The following is a 26508-nucleotide window of genomic DNA, read 5'->3' as shown; positions in this document are numbered from 1 at the left end:
ACGCGATTCTGTCTTGAATCTTGCCCACGATGCGTGGGCCAAGCTACAGGTTGATGACGCCTCACTCCTGATCCCGCGACAGTCCATTGTTGTGTCACGGGTGAATTAATTGGTGGCCCTTGACATTTTGGTGCCCTTTCCGGTCTCCCAGAGAGGACACAAATACCTCCTCGTGGGAGTCTAATACTTGACCCGTTGGCCTATGGCCTGGCCTCTGGTTGACCAATCGGCCGCGGTCATAGCCGATGCCTTTTTATATGGCTACATTCTTGATAAGGGGGCCCCTGAGCAGCTCCTCACGGATCATGGCAGGAATTTCTCCTCTATGTTGCTTCAGGTGTGTGACTCTCTGGGCACGCGGAAAATACGTACCTCACCTTATCACCCACAAACGGATTCGATGATTGAATGGTTGCACAGGACCCTCATGGCCATGCTATGCCAGCAGGTGACCACGGGCCAGTCGGACTGGGATCTTCACATTCCAGGTGTTCTCGCTGCCTACAGGCTAGCTCCTCACGCCTCAACGGGGTTCTCACCATTTTACTTGATGTACGGGAGAGAGCCCAAACCCCCGGTACAGGTCCAGTTGGGCTTGCCCCCTTCCAAGAAGGCTTCAGTGGTGCCAAACCCCATGTCGCAAATGATTGAGCAGCTGTGGTTGGACCGCCAGGCTGCCAGGAGCAATTCGGCCCACAGGCAGGCCGGAAACGAACAGTTGCAGGGACAAGGAGGGCCGGGGGTTCCTTGGCAAAAAAGATGACAGGGCGTGGTTACACTGCCCTCAGGTGCCCCTGGGCACGTCCCCTGAACTGTACCGTCCCTGGCAAGGCCTCGTCGAGGTTGTTGAGGTCCGGCGGCCGCAGTGTGTACGTATTCATTTAGGCCAGCGGCGCTGGTTCGTGCATCCGTCACGGCTAAAAGGATATGTCTCGCCTAGTTCTGTCGATTCATCCCCATATCCTATGCGGCCAATGTCTGATGTGTCTGGCGAGCCGATCGCCACGCCTTGGGAAACGGGACGTGAGGGGGTTTGTTCTGTTCTGCCTACAGGACTGGAGCGCCTAACATCCAAGGATGGGGAAGCAGGGACTCCCGAAGTGAACCACCCCAGGGGTGGTGTTACTGTTTCCCCTGTGGTGGGGCAGAGGCCTCGCTCTACTGACCCGTCCGACCTTTCCTCAAACCCAAGTGATACCAGCTCTGTCCGCGGTGATGGACCTGCCGCACGCGTCACGTTTCGTTAATAGGAAGGACTGTTCCCACCTTCAAATGACTGTAGTTACTGTTTATTGTTGTTATTCCGATTGCCCCTTCCGCGGTCACTGCTTATGATTACTTTATTAATTCGTGGTTCGGTCACACACATGCGCGCACGCTCACATAGAATTGACAGCCGGAATTGCTGTATTTTTATTAACGTGGGCGGGGGAGAGATGTAGAGTAGAGATGTATGCAGTGCACGCAGTTGAGCAGGTGCAATTGAGGACGAGCAGGTGTGCGCGTTGGAGCACGAGGTTGGCGCCGGAGAGCCGGCAGTAATTAAGGGGAGAAGCGGGTGCAATCCAGGACGAGCAAGTGTGCGAACTGGGGCTGGAGGTTAATGATTGCGACAGGCGCCGTGGAGGCGACAGCTTAAGTGGGGAACACGCGAGGACTCGGAATGAGGAGGGGTATATAAGCGGGAGTGTGCGTGAGTGCGGCGAGTTGTTTGGGAGACCAAGACATCTCGCCGCTGCCACTCGAGCCGTCAGTGGTGAGATGCAGAGTAGGTGAGGTGCAAAGTAGGTGAGGTGCAGAGTAGGTAAGGTGCAGAGTAGGTGAGGTGCGGAGTAGATGAGAGCAGGTAGTAGGAGAAGCAGTGTGTGGTGACAGTGGAAGGCAGTCATAGGAGTGCCTACAACGGGTGCGAGAATAGGATGAATAAAGTATAAGCAGGTGATCTGTCACTCCGTGTTAATAATTTCAAGACACTACCTATGTTTAACTCAATGTGTGCGTACTGTGTAACTAAACAGAGCTGCAGCCAGCTAAGATGGAGCAGGTGGGTATTGCAGGCGGGTACTGTGGCAGCATGTGACACGGGAAGGGGGTGCTCAATGGAGATGAAGGATGATGATGAATGTTAGATCACACAGGATGGTTGCAGGGAAGGTGGTGAGTGATATTGATGGATTATGTTTGCCATACAGATAAAGGAAGATGGATAAATCTCAATTGATGGTGGTGGTAATTTAGTGTTTATAGTGGTGGGGACGTTGATTGAGGATGACAATGGTGATAATTGATGACATTTGAAATGGAGATGATGCATGATGATAATGACGAGACAGGGAAAGACATGCAAAGAGTGTGTACACAGGTATAGAGAGAAATGAACGCAGAGATATATTGATAAACAAGGAGATATAGGGATAGAGAGAAAGAGGCAATAAACGAGGGGGACATGGTTGAGAATTGAGACAGGGACGTACACACTGATTTTGCTTATCTACTTTAAGATGCCCTCATCTCACAGTAGGATTTCCATGGTATTAATGAAGTAAAACAATGATCATTACAATCTTCATCTGCCATAATAATTATAATCAGTGATCATCCATCATCATGTATTATTCATTAATAATAGTGAATCATAGGGTTTAGTGTCGAAATGTCTTCATGAAATGGGAATACATGCAGATTGACGCGGTCCCACATATATTAAAGGTAATTAATCTAAGTATTCAATAATTATAGGATTTCTGCTATACTTTGCCAAGTTTACATGCATATGTTTTTCTTAAAATGGTATTCTTACCAAAATAATCTTTATTGCAAGTGTAATTTGGCATTAATCAATAAACATATGGTAACTATTTGTATGAACCTTCACATCTTTACCAATTTAATGCACAAAACCCAGAGAATGAATTGTGATCTCAACAATCATATTTCAAGTGTTAGTTGTTTCAAATAAGTGTGTTTTTATGTTTCAAAAAGTTGTGTGAACAACAATGCAATCTTTAAAACCATAATGTAGCATTTGGTGAAGTTTCAGGAGACACTTATTTTTTTAGAAAAACATCATACGAAGCATTATTTGGCAAAACTTCCAACACTTAATCTTATGATCATTGTAAACACCAGTACAGTATATATTTTTAAGTGTCATTAAAATAACATTTTTCCATGCTCAAAGGCTGCTCTTGACAGGCTATTACCCTTGTATCTCCACCCACTCCCATCCACTGTCATTGCTCATGATAAAGAGATCTCAAGAGACATGCCTACGCTGAAGAAGTGACCATGGAACGCACTGATGCCACTGCTCATGGCTGCTCAATTCATGGATAGGATGCTGATGACAGAATCACAAACACATGGCTATACTGCAATTCACCAATGTTTTAATGTATGCCTCGCTACTGGCATAGTGGCATTCAAAGTAATTTTCACAAAGGGGTTAAAGGCTGAAGACCCACCCTTAAAACCTCAACCAGAGAAACATGATGATCTATAGGCACACGCTTCCAATCAAAAACACAAATAGCTCTTGTAGAGACTTAGCTAGGCTGTCTGCCCCGGGTCGTCCAACATTATATAGAATACTAATTTATGAGAATACTTAAAAGGATGTCAAATGGACTGTCATAGCATACTCACTGCATTTATGGCAAACATAAACAATAGTGATGTCACTATAGTTATATGATGACATGCTTAAAGTTTTAAAAAATCATTAATAAGTCTCAGAAAATGTCAGACAATCAGATCCTTAACACAGAGAACAATCACAGGCTGTAGTGATGCATTTAGTGATTCAACATAGCAAAAGAAAGGACGTCAATCACAGGCAAAAACAAGATAATTAATATAACAATATAGGCAAAGAGGTAGCCAATTTTAGCTAATGCTAAGAAACAAAATTAAATGCCGAAGAGAGCAAAAGAATTAAATGGTTGTCACCACCTTAAATAATGAAATAACTAGGCTAGTAATGTACAGTATGTTAAAAGTGAGGGAAAGATTAAAAACCAATCGGAGAACAAATGACCTGCAACCACAAAAGGCATGTTGAGGAAGAGGACAGATATAAATAGCGAGGGAGATGCTCAGAAAACGATGAGTGTACAAAATTAAAGAACACAAACATGATTGAAAAAATGATTGACAACGTCCTAGCAAGCCATGAGAGCAGGAAAGCAGTAAAGAGGTAGACCATTGATAAAATAATTCACATGTGGTGGTCTATATGGAAAACGATGTGACAGTAACTCATGATAGAGAATCATAACAAATAATGGAGAAAATGTATGCGGATCGCTATAGCAAACTCTAATTAATCTCAGAATTAAACTGTTCTTCAGATGAAGTGGCAGATATACAATATATTTCACTTGATGAGGTATTCACTGCCCTTTAGAGTATTCAAAAGAGAAAGCTTGTGAAACAGATTGTATAACTGTGGGCATCGTTAGAGAAGCAAGATCAGTTGTTGGAACACAATTAGTGGACATTTACCGAATGCTTACACGAAAAATTATGATCTTATTCATTGAATGATGACTCAGTAATTGTCGATTCAAAAAGGGTGATAAAACTGTCTGGAAGAATCACAGACCCATTAGGCTCTGATCGCTATGGTACCTATATTATCCGTTTAAGAACATCATTGGAAACAGAATAAGGGAACATTTAAAGAGCGGCCAAACACATGAGCAAGCTGGGTTTAAAAAAATATTTATATCTTTCCAATATATGCTATTATTAAAATTCTTTAAAATATAATTTACCATTATACCTAGCCTTTGCAGACTTTCTATATACATCTGAATCGGTGGAAATTGATGCAGTTATTCAATTATTACATATCAAGGCCTAAATATATATTTAGAAACAATAAAACCACTTGCACCTATACTGAGAATTACATGGAGATAGTACGGAATACATGAGAAGGGCACTGACATGCTTTGACCAAAGTTATTTGGACCAACATCTGAATGTGATCGAATTGGAGAAACAAAACCATGAATATGCATTGAAAACATATGAACCATTAGAGCTTTGCTAATGGCATTGCCATTATAGCAACAAATGTAAATAAACGACAGGAACTTATAGAAGAGCTGAATAAAGGCTACAGAGGGATTTAGGATACGTACAGTATTAGCAAAAGAGGCATTGCACTAGCTAAGTGGTGTAGCCGGGAAGTATCAGCAAATTACTTATTTTTGCATTTATCCACTGCTGTCTATAATCACTCGTATTAGTCACTGGTATAATTTATTCTGCAAATAGCACCCCCAATATCGACATTGTGATATTTTGGTAGCTGTTTGACTCCATGAAGCTGATATGACTGTGGTAGATGTGAAACACTCCAAAGAGAACCCTGGTAGCCATAAATTCAAATGCTGTTGGCAATTCCCTTTGGTATCATTGCTAAGGATATAGGTTTGGAATTTAGCAGCATTAATCTATCAATGAAGGCATCTTTAAACTCGCCAAGCTTTTCCCTGGTAAAGATTTCAAAATTGTTCATGCATTATTAAATATGTACTGTACATTCAAGTATATATGCAGTTTAGTACTGATAATGTGCGCCTTTTGGCGTCATCTGGTCCAACACCATGTGAGACTAGGCTCTAAGGAAAGCTGTCTCGGGTGTGGACCAATCAACTTTAAGGACAGGCATACATTATCAGTTATGTTTTTTGTTTGCATTATGACTGCAGGTATTGTGGTCTATGCAAACATGACTCCTTGTAAAAAAGTGTCAGTTTTGTTTCCAGATAAAAGGGTAAAAAACTATTATCATATTTTTTTACGGGCAAATGAGGTTCCAATGGAGCAGTTTAGTACTGTTTGTTTTTAAGTATCCATGTAGTCTTCGATTTACGAACACCCGACTTACGAACGCTCGACTTACGAACCACCTTCCATGAAATATAAAAAAAAACATTGACTTCAAAGGCGACCTGGCAATTGCAAACTGAACCACGGAACTATTTTGTTCAGAGAAGCGATCCTCCGTGAGGTGTAAATGAGTCAGCCTTGCGCTGGCAGTGTTTACGTGCGTGAACGCAAGCAGCCGTCCACTTGCGTTGTGGCCGAAACGTCGTGAGAATTATTTTATTGGTTTATTTTTATTATTTTATTATTTCCCTTCTACGTGACTTTACCGAAAAAAACCAAGAAGAAGTTACGTACAGTATCTATACCCTCAAAATAATCATCGGCACAGCTTTGGCTATGTACTTGATTATACACAAATTTGGTTGTATGTGTAGTGGCGGTGCGCGCCGACAAGGTGGGGGCGTGGGTGTGCGCGCGCCGGGCGTGGCTACATCGAGTGTGGGTGTGTTGACGCACACTGACAGTGATGGATCACGGGGCGGCGCTGGGTGCGTGGTTGTGCACGCAGACACGATATGGGAAACAGGATCGTAGGGAGAGCGCTGGGTGATTGGTCAACTTGGGTGGGTGCTCTCAGCGACGTCCGCATGGAGGACTATAAAGGGGGACGCGCGAGAGCACTCGGGGAGTTATTACCAGCTGAAGATCGAAGACGGAGTTGAAGAGATAGGGCCCTGAGACCCCTAGCCCCGCTGTCCTTGTAAGGGCCGGGACCCTGTGCGGCTCAGAGGCTGTGGGACCCGGGGCCTGGGGTCCGTGTGGAACCAGGCTGTGGGACCCAGAGTCGAGACTAATAACCCAGCCGGGTGTGTTCCAAGAAGCTACGGGGCGTGAGAGCCCGTGTGGGTATAGCTCAGGGGAACCTCGTGGGTTATGTGGCAGTTGCCACCCGTGTAACAGTTTGATGTTAATAAAAAGGTGTGCTACCCGTCAAAGTCGTCTCCCGCCAAGTGACTACTTTACATATGCATGATTATATGGTAAAGCCATTAAACTGCATACTGAGGATATATATAGATGGATTATGACTCTGGAACATGTGTAGTGTGTTAACTTAGGCGCACACTTGCACTTGGAGACAACACGTTTATTTAACACAACGGGTAACTCTAACAGGATAACAGCATCGGGTGGTGACCACCACAGCTAACTAAACTGACACTCGGAGAGACAATTCTATAGCCGGACCTGGACAGCTAACAGGCTGCCTGGTCCACACGTGGAGACCGGAGACCGATGATCAAAGACGGCGACTTAATTCCCAGAGTTGAGCACAGCGATCCCTCCCGGGACCCCGCTTATAACTTCCCTGGCATGACTGGCTCCCCCCTTGGCCACGCCCCCCTTCCAGAACCCTCGTGGGGACTCTGGATCCCCATCACATGACCCTCTCACCCCCGACTGGCCCCCCCCCTGCCCCCTCTCGTCTGGTCACGTGTCCTCCCGGGTTCACCTCGCGGTCACGTCCTGACATGACCCCCTTCTCAGCGATACCCGGGCTCCTCCCTTACAGTACCACACATGCGTTTGTAATACATGCAATGCGCTAAGTTCTATTACATTTGTGTATTTGTAGCAAAAAATTATTCATGAAAATCCAATATAGCTTGTAAATTGTTGTTTTCAATTTTGCAGTTGCATAGTGAGCTGTTGTATTTGCAAAAAGTAAAAGTAAGTTGTGTAGTTTTTAACCTTTGGTAGGCTATATCTACAAATATACAATCATGGGAAATGGTTGAGTTGTGGGAATGTGCTTCGATGGACGTTATGGCAGCCGAAACTTTTGCAAAGCACATTCAATCCAATTAATGATCAATTAAACACTATTCTGCCAGGCAAAATGGGAGGGGCATATGTTAGGTCTGTAGAGAGCAGCAGGTCTGTGATCCTACCAGTGTAATCTCCTATGCTGCACACTGCCAAGTAAACACGTCTCAATCTGTGCAACACGTGTACATACGTTTTACCGAACCATGCATTGTGGCAGAATGGCTCTGTTGCAAAATAATTTTGCACGTTGGTGACATGTTGTCTGCTCTATGAATGGCTAAGAGAGACACCTATAGGCTTTTTTTAATGTATTTAAATATCAAGATTGTGTTGGAGAATACCTTGCAGAACAGGGTTATTTCACCATTTACAATGAACATTTGTAATGTGTGTAGCTATTATGTTTTGATTGTTTGATAATTAACTTTTCCGAATATCTATGTAACACAATAAGTACAATCATAAACATTACGCCACTGCCAACAACCAAATGTCTTGTGTTAAGCAATCGCAATTTTAAACAGTAATATATAACAATACAGTAAAACATAACAAAGTGTTGGAATTTTAAATACGGTGTTGATATGTATCTTTTTAAGCATATGGCATTGTGAGTTCGTGTTGAAAATTCAACATGCACAAACATTTCGATTTCATTTCATTTCCTCCATAACAGTAATTGCCACGCACATAATAAGCAACCTTTAGCTCCACCCCTGCCAAAACTGTCCCTGACTCCATGTGCACTTGTGTAGTGTCAGGATGTCAGGCGATATGATGAGGTTATTTTAGTTACCACTACCTTTATATTTTGTATAAATTATACAGGGAGAATCTGCTCATAAATTCTGTAAAGGCTGAGCCTTACAACTGTGGCTAAATAGTATAACACTGAGGCGAGACCATCTGTTTATTTCATAAATAACTAGTTATGATTGTTTTTTTTTTCAGCTAAACTATGAGTTATTTTCATAAACACACATACTCATGCCCATAGACATTATTAGACAGACCCTGTTATATTGGGTAGCCAGACATGCATAATTGGTTAGAATCAATCAATTTTCCATGTTTCAGCTGTTTGATGCTTTTCTTACTGTTGTGTCAATTTCAGCCTCACATTGATTTTGGAGGGCAACTAATGTCACATGCCCAGTACTATTCTTCATGAATCTTCTTCACCAGGGGCCAAACCTGATAATCCCATTGGTACCAGCCAATAAAGCCCACTCTGCTCCAAGTAATTGTTGGCCACATTAGCTGAGCATTTCAGCAAAAAACTGTTTCATTGGATACATAATAGCGAGGCATTCAGACGTTGTGTCTCTATTCCCACAGCTTCATCTGCCTCATTTGGTCCAACCAATTACAGGCCAAGTAAGGAACACAGAGAGAAAACTTGAATGCTCATAATGTTCCTTTCTAGGATTTGTGGGTACATATACATGACACAATTGTTTAACCTGTATATTAAATAAATAAAAAATGGGAGTGCGTCTTATAATCCAGTATGTAGGTGTGTGTGACCACATTTGTACTACTTTGTTCACACCGGCACAAGGTTGGGCTGCATTTTACTTTCCTGAGCAACTTGTAATCTGGAGTCGTGAGGTATGATGTTGAATTCATTGACATTAGTTGTCTTGCTTTAGTAAAGTCCCAAGACTATATACTGACAGTTACTTATATTTATTTCATACATCAGTGTGTTTTGTTGTATATTTTACAAAAAATCGCTTTAATGAGTTCGAATGTATAAATTAACAATTTTAACTTTGATGTAATTTTATTAACATTGTTAGATATGCATTCTGTCTTTTCCATGACATAGTGGTGATAATGATCAATATAAGTTATAATTTTGGAATCCTATGAGAGAAGGATGCAGTTGCAAACATGTCATTATTGTTTTCATTTTTTACATTTTATTTTCAAGTTCTTGTTTAAAGCAGGCTGTTTACATTAATATTTCAATATTTAATTTGAATGCATAATAATGTCAGCAGAGATTGGTTAGGCATGAAGGCAATGTTTTTGAAGTTGGTATTGAAAAGCACAACTCAAAAATATATACAAGTGAAGTCCAGTTTTATATGTTTAAGCATCAAGTTTATATGTTTTAACAAGGTGAGTTCTCAAGTGACCACGACCGTCTCATTTGCAAGAGTGACCTAGGTTACCAAAATGACGAGAGGAAAATAAAGTAAATAAAGTACAGCAATGAAGAAAATAGAAATCAGAGAAAAAAACTACGTTCTTCATTAGAAATCAAAAATATTGCACAAACACATAATTATTCCATAATAAATTTCCTCAAGCATGAGTTAGATCGGGACATTTATTTTAGACTGATCATAGTACAAATACACTACTGTTACAGAAACATTGCACAGATATAGGGCGAATATGGGAACCATGAAAATAGACGATATTGGTCAAATACAGTTGCAACTGAAGACAGTTTATGAATTGACGGAATTACATGTCTTTGGGGTATTGTGAGAATGAGTGAGAACCATGTGAGATTTCTTGCCTTGATAAAATGCACTTTAGTGTTGTGGGAACATATAAGATGTTGAGAATGTCGTTGATGAATACATACTTTGGATAGGTAAGGGACTATGCACAAAGATAAGTGTAGCCCAATGAAACTCCCTCTGAGTTGAAAGAAGGTGATAACCAGTCTTGGAGTAAAAGATCACAGTGATCAATGAAATAGTTTGTGAGATGAAAGATATGATTGTTTCAAAGGTTGATTTGTAAATTGTCAGCATCGTCTAGGATATGCATAAAGTCAGTAGCTATCAAATTTTTCCTTGTACAAGATTTGATTATACACAAGTCCCCATCATTATACCTAAAATGTTTTAAATATTAAAAAATTAAAATAGGAAATCAACTTATTTTTCCGACAAAACCACACTGAGTCGTAAAACTCATTTTCAGGAGGTTTCTGTTTTAAGATGTTTTCAGCCAATTCATGATGTCTGTTTATACGTGGGAGGAAACCGGAGCACCTGGATAAACTCACGCACGTGAGGGAGCAACACTATTCCCATAAAGATGAAAACAGATGACAATTAGTTCACATGCTGTTTTGGCCTCTGCTGGTTAGTCAGAGCATGGCATCTCGACACCCACAGGAACGGAATTTGACAATATTTGTGTGATACACCAACCCTCGCCTCCACAGTACTGGATTACAGGTTTGCTCCACCACTGCCCACCTCTTGAGGTTTGATATTGATGAAACTTAAGCCAGAAGCCAAGATACTTTCACGAAGAAACATGTTCACTTGTTATACTACAGGGAGTGGTATTATGGAGGGAGTGGTTACTGAAAAAGTGCAATTACTAAGTTGTAGGAGAGTTGGGGCTCATAAAAGTAACACATTTTGTCTTATTTGCAGTCAGGAGGAGTTTCACGTCGCTTACGTGTTTTATGACTGTAAAGACATTTTGTAATTGTAGTAATTGTAGTTTACATTACCGAATGGAGATCCTGGGGCATAAAGAAAAAATGAAATAAATTTGATGCTATATAATTTATATAGATATATTGAGAATACAATCGAGCACAGGCACCTTTGAAACACATTTGCTGTGTGAAGTCAGAGGAAAGATTTCCCAAAATGCATTGTTTTCCATTGCATAAATCATTAATCAACCAATCTGTTGTTTTTAACTGAGACCAGAATCGACTAACCTGGTTCAGAAGATGTGATGATCAATGGTATCAAATGCCTTAGCTAAGTCAATTAAGACTGTTTAGCAGATGTTCCTTTTGTAATTGAATATATGTATGCTATTCTTTGGGTCTTTCGGTAACGCCACGTAGATAGAAAAAGAATACAAATAATCAATATCACGATGTTTCGACCGCAACACAAGCAATCGTCATCAGGTGAGAGCTGCTGAAGCAGGAAAAATATATGGCGGGAACGCTGCTAAGGCAGGGAGTTATAAAGGTTTGAGATGGGTGTAGCCCAAGGGTCAGTGGGCGGGGACTAGAGATGAAATTTGCATGTAAATGTAAGGAGAAATCTTGATCAACGAAGCTGTGGGGGTGGCCATTGTATTGTGAGAGGTTAGCATGTCAATGTAAGAAATTTGCTTGTAAATGTAAACTAGGAGAGAGCTCGGATAGAGCCGTCGCCACATGTAGGTGGAAAAGGATGGCAAGCCGCCATTTACTAACATAGCGAACGGTGGCTGTGTTAGTGAATGTAACTCAGAGAGTCGAAAATAACTGATAACATAGGTAGGTAGGAAGGGAACAAGACAGCCAGTTATGACCTAAACTGGGTAATAACGTCCTTCCAATGATTGCTCAGTTTATACCCATCTTCTCGGTTTAAATTGTGTCTGTGTTTATATATCTGGATAGCTTCATGGACAAATCTTTGCTGATAGCCAGTGGGTTTGCAGAGTACCGTCGTCTTGGCAAAATCAATTTAGTGTGAGCCCACACCGTTAAAATAATGATCAGCCACGGCTGAGGTATTGGTCCTGCCGTGTTTCAGATCTGCCTTATGTTCACGATGGTGATGGTCGGAAATACAACGAGCTCTATGTTATAGAGTTTTGATGAGGGAATTCTGGGATGGATGGTGGTGGGAGTTAGGTTTTAGGTAGGCATCCATATGTGTAGCTTTCCTGTAAACAGAGTGTTTTAATCGAAAAGAGACCATTCAAAGAAAGGATGGCAAGTTACCATTCTGGTAACTTACCATTCTGGTAACTTGCCATCCTTTCCTTGGATGTTTTAATCGAAAAGGAACCTGATGGCTCAATGGGACACAGCTACAGGAAAGCCACCCATACGGATGCCTACCTAAAACCTGACTCCCACCACCATACATCCCAGAATTCCCTCATCAAAACTCTATAACAGAGAGCTCATTGTATTTCCGACCATCACCACCTAGCCAGTGAACTGGAGCACGTACACCAAGCATGATACTCTGGCTGACCTGTTGTCACGTGACCGGACGATACTGGAGGAGGGCCACCGGTGGACGGGGGCCATGGGGCGGTCACGTGGTCCCGAAGAGCTCTCGGGAACATTCGAGAGGGAGCTCGAGAAGCCTGGAAGGTGGGCGGGGCTAAGGGCGGAGCCAGCCCCAGCCCGGGGGCATATAATGAGAGCTCCGTGAGGAGCTCGGGGTTCTTCAAGTGTTGGTGTTCGAAGATCCACGTCGGGGAGAAGTAGCTTCTAGCCATGTGGTCCGGGACTCAGCTTGTGGTCCTAATCGGGATAGCGAACCGTGTCTCATTCTGCCGTAGCGTGGTTAGATGGGCATCCGAGACCCGAGCGTAGGTTCTGTTATGTTATGTACTGTTGTGTAAATAAATAGTGTTGCTCCCAAGATAACGTCTGCGACTCAGTTGGACTCACTACACTATGATTAGGCCTCAAGCTAGTTTGATGTTCTGTTAATTTTCCGTAAAACTCTAGATAGCCAATCAATTATATCTGAACCAGCTTTTCTCGTGTTTTAGTGAACATATAGAGATTTAAGATAGGCCGACAATGGGATAGATTATTTTAATCCACCATTTACATAAAAAGATGGACACGTGCCAATTTCCATTCAATTGGTATTGAGTTGGAACGTATTAGGGGCTCAAGAGCATTAACACCTGTTTTTAGAAATATAGGAGTAATGCCATCTGTTCTGGTGGTATTGTATGAATGCAATTATGTAAGTAAAGTGTCCAATGTTCTGAAGTAAATTAGAGGGGTGGACTATTTAGGCTTGGTTGCGGGTGGATGAGTGGTAGGAATCGATGAAATATTACTTGTTTCAAAGGTATTTTCTGGAAGGCATCAAGCATATTATTTTCACCATAAATATCACTTCCATTCATAGACTAGAAATAGGGGAGTGTTGAGTAGTGCAGTTCTGGAGGGGTTTTATGACAGACCAATAGTTTTTTGGGATTGTTTTTCGAAGTATCTTTTGTTTAAAATATTTAAAGTAGCTTTTTGTATTTGAACAGTACACCTATATGGGAGATGCTTCAGTCATGTTTGTTTTCTTTTTATGTGCCACACTTTATTCCTTAGCCTGAGGTGGTCACTTAGTTCAGAAGTGAACCAGGGGTTACCTTAGTTTTCACACTGTTTCTTAAGGAGGGAATGCAAATTTGTAATGTTTATGAATATATACTTTTAAAAGTGGACTTAGCAGATTTTATTACATTTGAATTAAGAACTGAAAACTAATCAGTTAAATCGATGTGAAAAATAAAATAATTAGGGTCACAATGTTTGTAAGATTTTAATTTGATTAATTTTTATGGTATTTTTTGACTTTGATACATCTGATGCAAGCAACTAAACAATGATCACTGAGGTACTCGGCAAGAAGCTAGACAAAATGTGCTGCCTTCAATCCCGCACTGACCAGCATGGTAAATTAATTGTGGTCAACAACTCATATGAATGGCATGCCTAAACCACGGGCCCCAGTTCTCTAAGCTCTGGATCCATTAAAGGACTAGCTCATAAGGAAGTATAAAATTGGCTGATTCGAAGCAACATATTAACAGTCTAGAGGCAACATGATGAACAAGATGTCATCACAATATATATTGAAATAACTATCATTGTAAGGGCAGTATACTATAAGTTTGACACCACACATGCATAAAGAAAGGAGAGAGCTGACAAAGGGTGAAAATTCCAAAGATAGAATACATAGATAAATAATGAGAACAGAAATAAAAGAACACAATGAAAGTGTTTGAAAATGTCATAATAAGCAATGGGAGCATTAACGCAGAAAAGGCCATTGGTAATTGGGAATTACATGGTAGCGGTAATAAAGAAAAGTGGAACCATAACACAAAATACACAAAATCATTAAACTATTTGGTGGAATTTCATGCTGATGTCTACAACGAGAAATGAAAATGTCAAGAGGTGGGCAATAATTCTCAGATGAGGAAGACATTCTTGATGTTATCCCTCAGAAAGCAACCATTTGCATTATGAAAAAAGGGAAAACCCTCAAACCACATATAATAAATGTGGACATCATCAAATCAGTAAGTTGGGAAATAATCTACCATGGCAATTATTTGCTCGTCATGAGTGTGGCAGAGCACTCTATTGGCCTGCAGAATCTGTGGCATGAGTCCATTTCCAATATGAGAACCAACGTTTTTGCGTGGGAAGAAGAAAATCTTCCATAGCATCATGACATCATTGTGTCATCCCTAGACCATGGCCTACATCCACCTACACATGTACATGTAGTTTTGAGTTTATTTTATTAGTTACACAGATGAGCCCATTTAGCTAGTTGCCTGGATATTTTACAAGAAAGATGTGTTGTCCATTATCACAGCAACCACTTTTAAGGCCACATTAAATGTGGAAGACTTCCTGCCAGGAGTTAATTGAACATACCCTGGTATCATGGGTTAACTGTGTAAGAAGATTGGCAGATGCACAATCTTCACTCCCGACTTTGTCAATTTGCCGTATTTTAACCACCCAGCAATCTTATAATTGTCAAATTGCTGGAGGGCAGCTACTGCCACTGCCCAGTATTGTCTTTCACAAGCCCCCTTTCAACAGAGGATGATCTTGACACTGCTGGTGCCAGCTGTTAGCACATTAAATCAGTTCCAAATCATTCTATATCACCGGCGGATTTGGAGCTTAGCAGGACAGCCTACTAGGAACAGACTATCCTACAAAGCACAGATTGAACCCCTGGTGCTCATCTCCATGGTGGCCCTGAGTCAGCACAGGAAATTATAACACGCGGGCTTTCGCGACCAATATCCATAATAACCCAAATAAAAAATAATTCGTGGAAATTATGCTTTCCCGAGCACAGGATCCAGTCTACCCACAGAATGTCCGCTGCTGTTGGTTTGTCATAAAATGATGGATGGATGGTGATTATGATGATGATAATATTGTTGCTGGTGTTGATGATACTACTGTTGCTAATGCTGATAGTTATCATTATGAAACGGCTGCTGCTCATGTTAATACGAATGTTGCTACTGATTATGATAGGCTGAGTCAATCCTGATTAGACTGTCTGGTAGATTAAGTCCCATCTGTTACGAATGAAGTAAGTCAGTTTTTCCAGGTAAAAATAAAATGTCGTCAGTCCATGAGCCTTTCGGCTTTCTGGACCAATGTTTAATGGTAGCTTTTCGTTTAAGGAAGCACTTTCCTTATATCGTAATATGAGCGAGTGCATGTATGTATATGTTTGAATGGATGTGTAAGTAACTGAGGGCATGTGTATAGGACTGATTTAATTTATGGTGTCATCTAATTATGCAACAGGCATAAAGTGTTCCTGAATTGCTGTGAAAGCACCACCATAGCCATTATTCTGCCATTGTTTGGGTCGTGCCCCAAGTTGCAACATAACCAAGCCCGCTGCGGTGTGGACTGAGGAAAAAAATAATGCTCTTACCCTCCTGATAGAAACATCCACTCATGAATCGAAAATTAGATATATTTTTTTGATAATCAAATATATAATTATATAATGGAACAGGTGTCAAGATGTTAAAACACCAAACAGAATCCTTATTCAAGGAATTCCTGTCTGCATTAACCACACGTGCTTGTGGTGAACATGCAAAAATAAACATGCTTTTTTTTAAGCTTTCGTGACTGCAGGGATTCATATTCTTGGTTCTTTCGGTAAAGTCACGTAGAAGGGAAATAATAAAATAATAAAATAACAAAAATATTAAACAATATATTTTATTATTTTATATATACAATATATTTTTATTATTGTATTATTTCCCTTCGACGTGACTTTACCGTGACTTTACCGAAAGAACCAAGAATATGCTTTTTTATGTTTGCATGTTTTATTGCCAGGGTAAAACTTATTGTTATATACTGGTCCCATATTGTAGTTGCTCACCCCAAACTATAAATGCCCTGATAGTGCGTTGTCTTTGTGCTGTTCGCCTTTTGGCGTTCTCTGTTCTAACACTTTGTGATGACGTTCAGAAGAAAGCTGTCTCTGGTGTGGACCAATCAGTTTCAACGACAATGCATATATTATCAGAGCATTTTGGCTTAAAACTTTCGTGACTGCAGTAAATTAATATTCTATGGTTCTTTCGGTAAAGTCACGTAGATAGAAAAATACTGAAAGAACCATAGAATATTATCAGAGCATGTTTTTTTGTTTGCATGTTCACCACAAGAACGTGTGGTTAATGCAGACAGGATTCCTTGAATAAGAATTGTTTGGTGTTTTAACATCTTGACACCTGTTTTACTGCCAGAAAAGGTAAAACCTATTGTTATACCCGGCAGCTCATCGTGTGAACTTGACCCATGTTTCCGCCGCTCAATTTTAGTTACGTTCAGACTATTTTCATTGCGTGAGAAAAAATGAGTCATTTCTGAGTGTCCAAACCAACATTTAATGGACAAATTTATGGAAATAAAATAAGTACAACCGCTGGAGTGTACGAACTATACTAGCACAAAAAACATGAAGAGAAGTTTAAAAGTTATGGCTGTGTTATTTGTTGATGTATTTATGCCCTGTTTTGACAAAATAATGGCTCTTTTTGTAAACTTGGGCAGATTTTATAGATGTCTTAGATCACTATTCATTGCAGAATGCTTTCCACTGGTCCTCAGTCTGCAATGCAGAATGGCATGAAGTGAAGTGGCGTAGGCAAGATGTAGAGTGGATAAAACAAAATTATGGAATTCATGAGCAGTTCTGGCAGTTGCATGTCACAAAAATGGTCCCAACAAATCTGCCACCATATTAAGCCACTTTAAACTTTCTTAAATATGATTTACCATGGTGGAATATGCATATTTCCGTGTTGTCATTACACAAACAACTCAGTTTGACTGAATAGGACTTTGCACAAGAAAGACAGGCCAACTTTAGCATTAAGGGACTGGTGTTTAAAGGAGAAATAATGTATTACTGCATACAATTTATAGAGCAAATTGTTAATGAGCTTTTTTTCTGTTAAAATGTTGTTGCCAGGAGTCAGCGAACCACTGCAGAGGACATTCCCCTTGAATGAGAAGCTCCCTTGAGAAAACCCCACACGGTACTCAAGTCACAAGCGCTTGTACTTCTTCCAGAGCAAACAAAAATCCAGAGGTAAGACCAAGCAGGAAGTATGTTAACCTTCAGAAAAAATGCATCATTGTTTTATGTTTTGCATTCGTTTTGTTGACAGGAACCCTAAAATCTCATTTAAATCACTTTCATTGATACTTTTTTGTTTAAATTCGTAATGTCTTCTTAGAAAAGTTAGTTTTCTAGACATGAAAATGTAGCATTAGAATTATCCATAAAAATAGGCAGTTTTCACCCTTTTACAGGTGTGAGGATAAGATGGGGAGTGGGTAGTGTTGCTGGTGTAGTCCTCCGTTCTTACAGATGGGGAGCCATAACCCTCCACCCCCACCCCTTCTTGCATATGGCATAGTGAATTGCAACTTAAAGATAGCAACAACTATATCCACGTTTGAAGCCATGCGATCGGTTCACGCGAGGCAGAATGAATTGCTGCAGTGCCTCTGTTGAATTTGCATAGTTGGTAGGAGTTCACAATGCACTCCATGGTTTCGTCAGGGTCGCCTCGGTCACCTTTCAGACTTGCCTTGATTTTCTACTCATTAAGGAGTTGGCTGGATCTGGTGGTTGTGTAGATTTGATTGAGTTTCCTACATTGTTTTCGGAGGTCAGCATCAGGCTGTTCAGTGGTGTGATCGGGAATTCAATATTTGCTTGGAATGTCGTTGTTAACCCAAAGTTGTTTCCAGTGTTCTTTCGTGTAAATTCCTGACGTGATGAGGACCTCAGCCAAAATGGCTTACGGGACAGGAATTTGAGTGTGCAATATATTCCTGAAACTTTCGTGAATAGGTTAGGTGTGCGTTGCATTTGGCGTAGATGTAGTCATACAGCCATCAGTGAAGCTTGTGGGTTTCAGGTTGAAGACTGTTTGATAGGGCTAGTAACCAAGGAAGAGTAGCCAAGGTTAGTGCAACAGTGATGGTCACATTATTGAGTGTAGGATGGGGTCTAGGTATTGGATGTGACCGCTCCTCAACCAGGCAGGAGAACAATACTTTCCTGTGGAGTAAACAAGGGCCAGCATGAATATGCCACCAGATATTTGAGTGTTTGTGAACTCTACTGTTCCCACAGATGTTAGGAGTTGTGGGTAACAGGGTTGCAGACAAGAGATGTTCTCCTGTATGATATATGATATAAATAATAAGTAATGGATGAATTTTTATTTTCGATTTATGTTGACATTTCTGCTTTTAGTTATCTTACTTAACTACATCGCACATCCTCTTCTTAATTGTGCATTAAAAACGTGGTATATATGAACTGATGGTTCGGCACAGGACTTTCTCTTATCTTCCAGTGCATTTTTTTATAGAAAGAAGGTAGGCATGGGAAGCTCCATGCTATAAATGAGCGAAGCAGGGAATCACTGCAGTCCTTTATGGCTCATATTTATCGTAGGCCTCTTATTACAGTAAATATTATTTTAAAAAACCAGATGCACAGATACATCTAATCCTTGGCATTGTGCACCAAACAGACTTGTGCCGTTTCACATCGGGTTTGAGTCCAGGTTAATAGTGTTCAAACTCAGATATCAACTTTGTGTATTTTTTCATTGATAATTACTTTATTTTTGCACATCACCTCCAATTACAGGAAACGTGCGGTGATGTGGTGCTGCAGGCAAACACAATCCACTGCATCTATAGTGATCAGAGGGCATCTCCTGTTATGCATTAATTTTGTTATGTCCACATTTCCCTACTCAATCACAGAAAAATAAAATGCCTAATTTGCATATTTTTAAAATAAAAATGTATGTTTAAGTACATGTATATTAAAATACAATTGGTAGTTGATATATTTCAACATTTAAAATGTTAACCTTTTGTTCCTAAACTATATATCAGAAAATTAGCATTTTTATATGTTTAGTACACATTTCCCTTGCATGTTACACACTCACATGCACCTGACTTAATTTGCTCAATATTTCCCTTCAAATGTTAGTCTTCAACTGAGCTCATATTGGGTTATTAATTAGTTGAATAAAATAAAGTATGCATACATGGTGTATCTAAATAGTTGCTTTAATAATAAATTACAACCTTTTTAAAGAAGCAATTTAAACAATATGCTAGTTGAAATGTTGTCTTGCCTGCATTCTGGTTTTTAGATTGGTTTTATGTTCTTTCAGAGCTTCTGAAGGTCAATACACTCATTACTGTTTCTGACGACTGCACAATGGCAGATGCTAAGGTCAAAGTTTTCACCAATGGTAATGGATGGCTCGTTAAATTTAAAAAGTATATTTTATATTTGCACTTAGTTAAATATCTTGATAGAAAAGGATTGCTGTACACAACATATATAGTCACCTTTTTAAAAGAGTGATCCTTTTCGGAAGTGACCAAAATTAATTATCTCTAAATATTTACAAATATAATTGCCTGCCATACCTGTAATTAATTATTCCAGAAAAATGTTGTTCAATGTAATACTTTAATGATGCATGTGCCAAGCAGTGCAGTACAGTTCTGGAGTGATGTGATTGTGGAAATAAATGATACCATTATCATAAAATTGATCTCTACTCAGCCAGTAGAAATAATAATAATCACGTAATAAATCCTGGCCTACCTAATCTATTTTGAGAATTTCTTTCACTCCTATTATTATCATGGCGTGATTTCTTTAATTTTGCTGATATCACTACATCCATTTTATTATTGATAACTAAAAACACAAGTTTTTTTTTTGATCTAGCCCTCATCAGATGCCACCAATGCAACATACAAGGGATTTTTTTGTATGTTTGTGACTTGATCGAAAACAATAATTACTGACCTTAACGAAACGATTACTGTGTAGTCTTCTTGAAGTGCAATGCACTTTGCCCAATATCGTTTCATTGCATAATCCCTACCTATAACATCTATTTGTCTTGCTCCTCAAACATCACTCATTGCCACTAGAAAATAGTTTTGCCCAAAACACGACCATTTGTCTACAGAGACATGTGTAAACAGTGCTTACAATCTGCCAGAATAGTCCAAAATGCTGTTTGGGGAATTATTTTGGCATGCCACATCCATCTCGCTTTATTTTGCCCTCATGTAACTGTGGTGGAGTGCAAAACATGGGTGTGAATAGTGCATCGGGTAATCAGATGTCCTTAGGGCTACCATATATCTTTAATGCATGGTTATATGCAAAGTATGTGGCGATATTGCAATGGCAGTGGTGTGTAAGCACAAATAACAAAAAACGCAACACCTTTGTCAATAACACTGCCTTAAAGGGATAAGTATATAATAGGTGACATTCTGAGAAATGGCCGTTCCATCAGTAGCCCTGTGCTATCAAATAGGGCTTTGCCTAAAACGTTGCCTATTATATATTTTTCTTTGTAAGTCAGTGTAATTGATTAATGTGTTGACTTTTACGATTACTATAGAGTATTTGGCTGTTATAAAATTCCACATGATAAGCCACTTCATTGAGCTATCATTTGTGGCCAGGTTGCTTCTGAAAGAGCGCTATAGCTCAGTGGGTCTTACCTGGTAATATATTAATAGTAGTTATAGTTAGTATTGCAAAACATACCTATTATCGTCATCATCTCATCTCTGCACATTTTACTGACTTTTACATTGAAGTCGACCATTAAGATTTCTAAATGTAATTTATATTAATCTATTACTTAAGAAATTTCTTTATACATTTGGTCCATTTCGTTTTCCTCCTGGTATGCTTTTGGAGCATATACCTGAATGATATTTAATTTATCGTGTTCAAGAGCCTTAGTGTGAGCTGGGCAACTCTGATTTCTGGACAGATTAAGAATCTCACTCCTCAATTATTACTCCAAACCCTTCGTGTATGATAGAAAAGGTCGCTGCTCTTCAGAAGTATTGAGTTTTCCCATGTTCTACTCATCTCGTTGATGCCAATTATATACTAGTTTATTTTTTAAAATTCTGCCTCCCATTTCGACAAGGTTTGATTGTGCAGGCTTACTGCAACCAGCTATGTCCAGCATCAATGCCCTACTCCCACACTCGTGAAAAGCACTCAGTGCTCACATCAGATGCAAAGTTGTTTTTTTGCGGGAAGCCTGCGTATTTTGTGCACATATTCCAGCTGAGAGTGAATGTGTGCAAATAACCAGTTTGGTCCGTTCTCTTGAGTTTCTTAAAGTGTATGTCAGGGAGGAGCAAGTTTCAATCTCTGTTGTGCGATGATGAAACACGTCTAGCGTGCAGGGCGCATGCTACACTGGTGTCACGGGAGGCTTGGGTGCGAGAACCCAGGGCTCATGTGGGGTGCTCCAGACCCTTGCTCTACATTCATGTATAAAAAAATAATAAACAGGGCGTCTTTGGGTATGGTACCATGGGTGGGGTGCAATGGTGAGAACCGCGTTCTGAGAATAGGTGCGGAGACAGGTTGGGGTCCGAGCTCACTATGAGTAGGAGCTCACCCCAGATTATTAGAGATAGAAGGGCAGAGTGCCGGTCCAACCCAAACACCCTGCTGCACCTAAACACCCGAAGCGAGTGCGCTAAAATACACACTATCAAACTCGGCCAATTGGTACACAGGTTGTCGGCCACTAGCCCATGTATCAACTGTATCAGATATGCTAGTAACATCTCACATTATCCATGCAAACACCAGTAGCCTGGTGTTCGCATTACCTACATTTAGGGCCGAATAGTGCGAGACTAGGGAAGCCCCGAGACAACTAGTTGTGGATTACTTCTGTGCACACATCGAGGTCCCGCTTACACAGTCGCTCATCCCAAATTAATTAATGGCACATTCAGTTCCGCACCGTTATGTGCAACAATCACCATGTGCCCAGTTACTGCTCCTGTGTGCATCTCTCACTGAAACACTCACCGTTCAGAACATGTACTCTCAGTACCCTAAAGTACAGCTTGCATGCCCCACTACGAGTACGACTGCATTGCTATGCCACACAAGGCTGTTAGTATAACTAAAATATTACGCCGCACAAGGCTGTTAGTATTACCGCAACACGATGTTGCACAATATTGGTGCCCGGTTTCCTCCCAGGAAACTCTATAGCTGGACATTCAAGGCAGGCACTCAGAGACTCGGGGACTCTGGGCCATGCCCTTCAACTCCCGCACTTGCTCGTCACTGTTTCTCAGTTGGCTTCTCCACCAGGTTTCAGTCTCCCTGACTGCTGGTCGTTGTCCCAGCCACTGCATGGCCAATCAACTTACAATAGGAAAACTTGCATGCAAAAGTTTTACAATGATTTAGCTCAGAACCGCTCGGCTACAATTCCATTGCTGCACGTGCATAGATTGTATGCCGCACATGTGGCACAGTGTTCATTAACCCCATGACAAATGGACATTTATATATAAAAGAGCTTCTTAGCTCATCTGATTTCTCCAGGATTAATAATATTAGATAAATAAACATTTTAAATCTGGTTATATTTTTGGGCGAAAGTAGATAACCCAAGCACAACACAGTGCAGCACAAGATATATATATAAAAATAACAAATATATATAACGTAGAAAGGAGACGTAAATATGTACAAAAAGCATTAACTGTGCAACATCCCGACATGCATATATTTCTGTGTGATGAATACTTGTGCACGCACAGATAATATATCCTGCGAGTGGAGGAAACTGAAGCAACCAAAATAGGCCAAAAGGACTGAATACAAAGAAAAACACAGCAAAAACAAAGAGCAGTAAGAAAGACAAAACGTATTAATTGACCCTAAGCAATAACCCAATGAACTAAAAAAACAAAAGACTTGTTAATAAAAACAAGTCAAATATTCATTAGATTTTTAATTTTTAACACACACTTTGACTTGTAACATGATTGATAAGACTTAATTCTGGAATGCAACTAATGATAAAACAAAGCTAAAACGTGCATCATAATGTAATTTAGCTAATTGTATACTTATTCTATATAAAGAAGATGTAAGACTTATTTTACTCACTTATTTGCCCCTGTCATTGCTGCGGAATATATTCTCTGTTCCATTGAAAGAAAAAGAGTTGGGGATGCAGGTTGTTTCTTTGTGCACAAACAATGAAGTCTGCATTTAAGAATTAGGTAATATGCAGGAGTGTTCGTCTAAATTAGCTTATTGCTAACATTTACAAATAAGAGAATTGTCTCACAACATTATTCCAAAAGTACAGAATGTTTCCCGAGTTTGAATCTTCCACCCAGGTTGAGACATATACTTTACCACTTCCGTTTGCACGTTGTCTCAGTGTACCTGTTGTGGTGGTGGGTTATGATGCTGTTAAAATTCCTTACCTCCATTTTAGCCAGAATAAAAATTGCTTTGTGATGATGTCTTTACATTGTATACGTAGTCTGTTCCTTCAGGTAGAGGGTACACTTCTAGTAAGCCTATACAAGGGAAGGAACCAACGCTGCTTTCAATGAGCTTCAGGTCCCGTCTCATCTGCATTGGTAGCACTTGTACGGGTCCCTATATTGAGTTAACGGTGGTCCCCGTGTGGCTGCTCGGATGATTGCCTGATCAAATTTAAGAATTGCCTGGGATAGCATAAAACCAATGGCATACTACATTGCATACAACATTGTATATGGATCCATCAGTGAGTGGTTTGTATAGCGGCACAGTTAAACGTCATGCACCCTTCACAATGGCACATCAGGGTCACCTTACACTGGACTTGCAAGTCCCAAATGAAAACACATTCCTGCGGAGGGAGCTGGTAGGAACGTTAGGTTGCTCGGTCAATGGCCAGGGTCAACGGCGGCGTGGTGTATTCCGCAAATATGCCCGACTGTGAGGGCGGGCACAAGCCGGCGTGAGTAGGTTAAACGTTGAGTTGTATAAGGGCACCACGGGGTGACCAGCCCCTCTCCACCCAGCCCCACCCCTCTCATTTTTGGATGCACGACGGATGGACGGATGGACACAATAATCCCCTGTGGACTGGTGTAACCAGGAGGTTCCTACCAGTATTAACCTCGTATTAATCCGACAGAGGTGTGGCGCACGTTAATATGGCGCACTTTTTTTAGAAAACACGCCAAAAGCAATATTGCCATTCACCATGACTCATAAAGCATATCTGTCCTGAAGTGTGCTCAATTTGGTGATGCTGTGTTGGCAGTGGTAAATAAGCTCAAATATTTTTGTTTAAAATGTGTTTATTGGCTGTAAAGAAAAGTCATTACCCAAAACTTCACCTATTATATGTTTTATTTTAAAGCAGTGTTATCGATGAATGTGTTGAGTTTTTAACACGTATCGGGTGGGAGCCTACAGCCTTGTACAATAGCAGCTAAACAAAAGGGGAAGGGAGGGGCTCAAGGCCCAAGCGTTCTTAACGATTACACATTTCATGTAAGGTGTGTTTAGCTCAAAGCGTGCATAAAAATACAATGTATTTAATGAGTTGCATAAACTCAAGTGGGTCGAGCAAAGTTTACTTATGAGCAGTCCTGCTTGGAGCTTGCCTTGACGCAACAGCTTATTTTACGAGCAAATCACTTGGAGCCTGCCTTATGCAAAGGGACGTTGTGTATTCTGAGATTAAGTTTAATTAGGCTTTCTCGACTTCAGCTCCTTTATCTGCCCTGATTCCCGAAAGCAGATCTTTGTGGTCATTTTACAGGATGCTGCTATTGTCATTAAAGTCACCACATAGGTCGCATACAGCAGAGGCAACCAGGCTTCCGTCACTGCCTTGGACAATAAACAAATAGGAGGTTACACAGGGGTGGACTCGCAAAAGTCCATTCTTAGCAGAGGTGTACTCAAAAACACTATAACTAGACAACCATCATGTTTTTAAAATAATTCATAAAATAGGCATACATACGACAGGACACTCATGGATTCGTCAGGGGCAAGAATGATCCACATCTTCAAGAAAATAGTTGAATTCCTTGAATGCACGGTGAAGGACACTCATAATGGTATATAGTTTATTTTTATATAGATAACATGACACACACATTGCAGAACACATTGCATATATGTCACACAATCCAATTGAGATGAATAACATAAGCAGCTGCCATATGTTTAAAAAATTATTCCATGAAGCGAGGCTGCAAGGGTCCCCAATTCTTGCCCAAATGCCGTTCTAGGATTCACACAACCCACACCTTCACCATTCCAACATGATCCCATTAAGAATAATTTTCGACCATAAGCATTTAATTATGATTCCAGGCTAGGAATCATGACAATCATGCAGCTCGATTGGATTGGGATCAAAGTAATGAAATGAAGAGGCATATGACAACAGGTTGGAATGCTTTAATAAGCATAAGCAACATATCAGTTTTACTAATCAAAGTGGTTTTAAACAGTATATTACCTATTCTTGTTTTTTTCGGTAAAGTCACGTAAAAGGGAAATAAAAAAATAAAAAATATATAAAAAATAAAAATTCTCACGACGTTTTTCGACTGCAACACAAGCAATCATCATCAGGTGTGAAATCCATGGAAAATATTTTGCTGTGGATTTCAAATTTTCTTGCTGTGAATTTCACACCTGATGATGATGATGAGTTGAAACGTCGTGAGAATTTTTATTGTTTAATATTTTAATTATTTTATTATTTCCCTTCTACGTGACTTTACCGAAAGAACCAAGAATATGAATCCCTGCAGTCACGAAAGCTTTAAATCAAAAAGTATATTACCTGCTAAGACATATGGATCAGAAACAGACATTGCCAACGAGAATTGAAGAAAAGCTTCAAAGAATGCAACAA

At 40.3% G+C, this 26508-nt stretch overlaps 1 protein-coding gene across 2 annotated transcripts in view; it reads left to right on the top strand.

Annotated features, from left to right (window-relative positions):
- Positions 1 to 26508, top strand: part of LOC133346412 (leucine-rich repeat and immunoglobulin-like domain-containing nogo receptor-interacting protein 1) — a 188019-nt gene that overhangs the window by 43761 nt on the left and 117750 nt on the right. Inside the window, exons 1-2 of one of the 2 annotated variants that reach the window (XM_061557948.1) lie at positions 1155 to 1212; positions 17685 to 17804. In XM_061557948.1, coding sequence (XP_061413932.1) covers positions 17721 to 17804 — 84 coding nt within the window. In that variant the 5' untranslated portion in view covers positions 1155 to 1212; positions 17685 to 17720. Of the gene's footprint in view, positions 1 to 1154; positions 1213 to 17684; positions 17805 to 26508 lie in introns of those variants that run through there. The other variant, XM_061557947.1, reaches the window with a different exon arrangement.

The sequence above is a fragment of the Lethenteron reissneri genome, chromosome 24, assembly GCF_015708825.2.
Source record: "Lethenteron reissneri isolate LAM-NWPU_2019-01 chromosome 24, ASM1570882v1, whole genome shotgun sequence".
Classification (NCBI taxonomy): domain Eukaryota; kingdom Metazoa; phylum Chordata; class Hyperoartia; order Petromyzontiformes; family Petromyzontidae; genus Lethenteron; species Lethenteron reissneri.
This window is presented reverse-complemented; position numbering and strand designations above follow the sequence as displayed.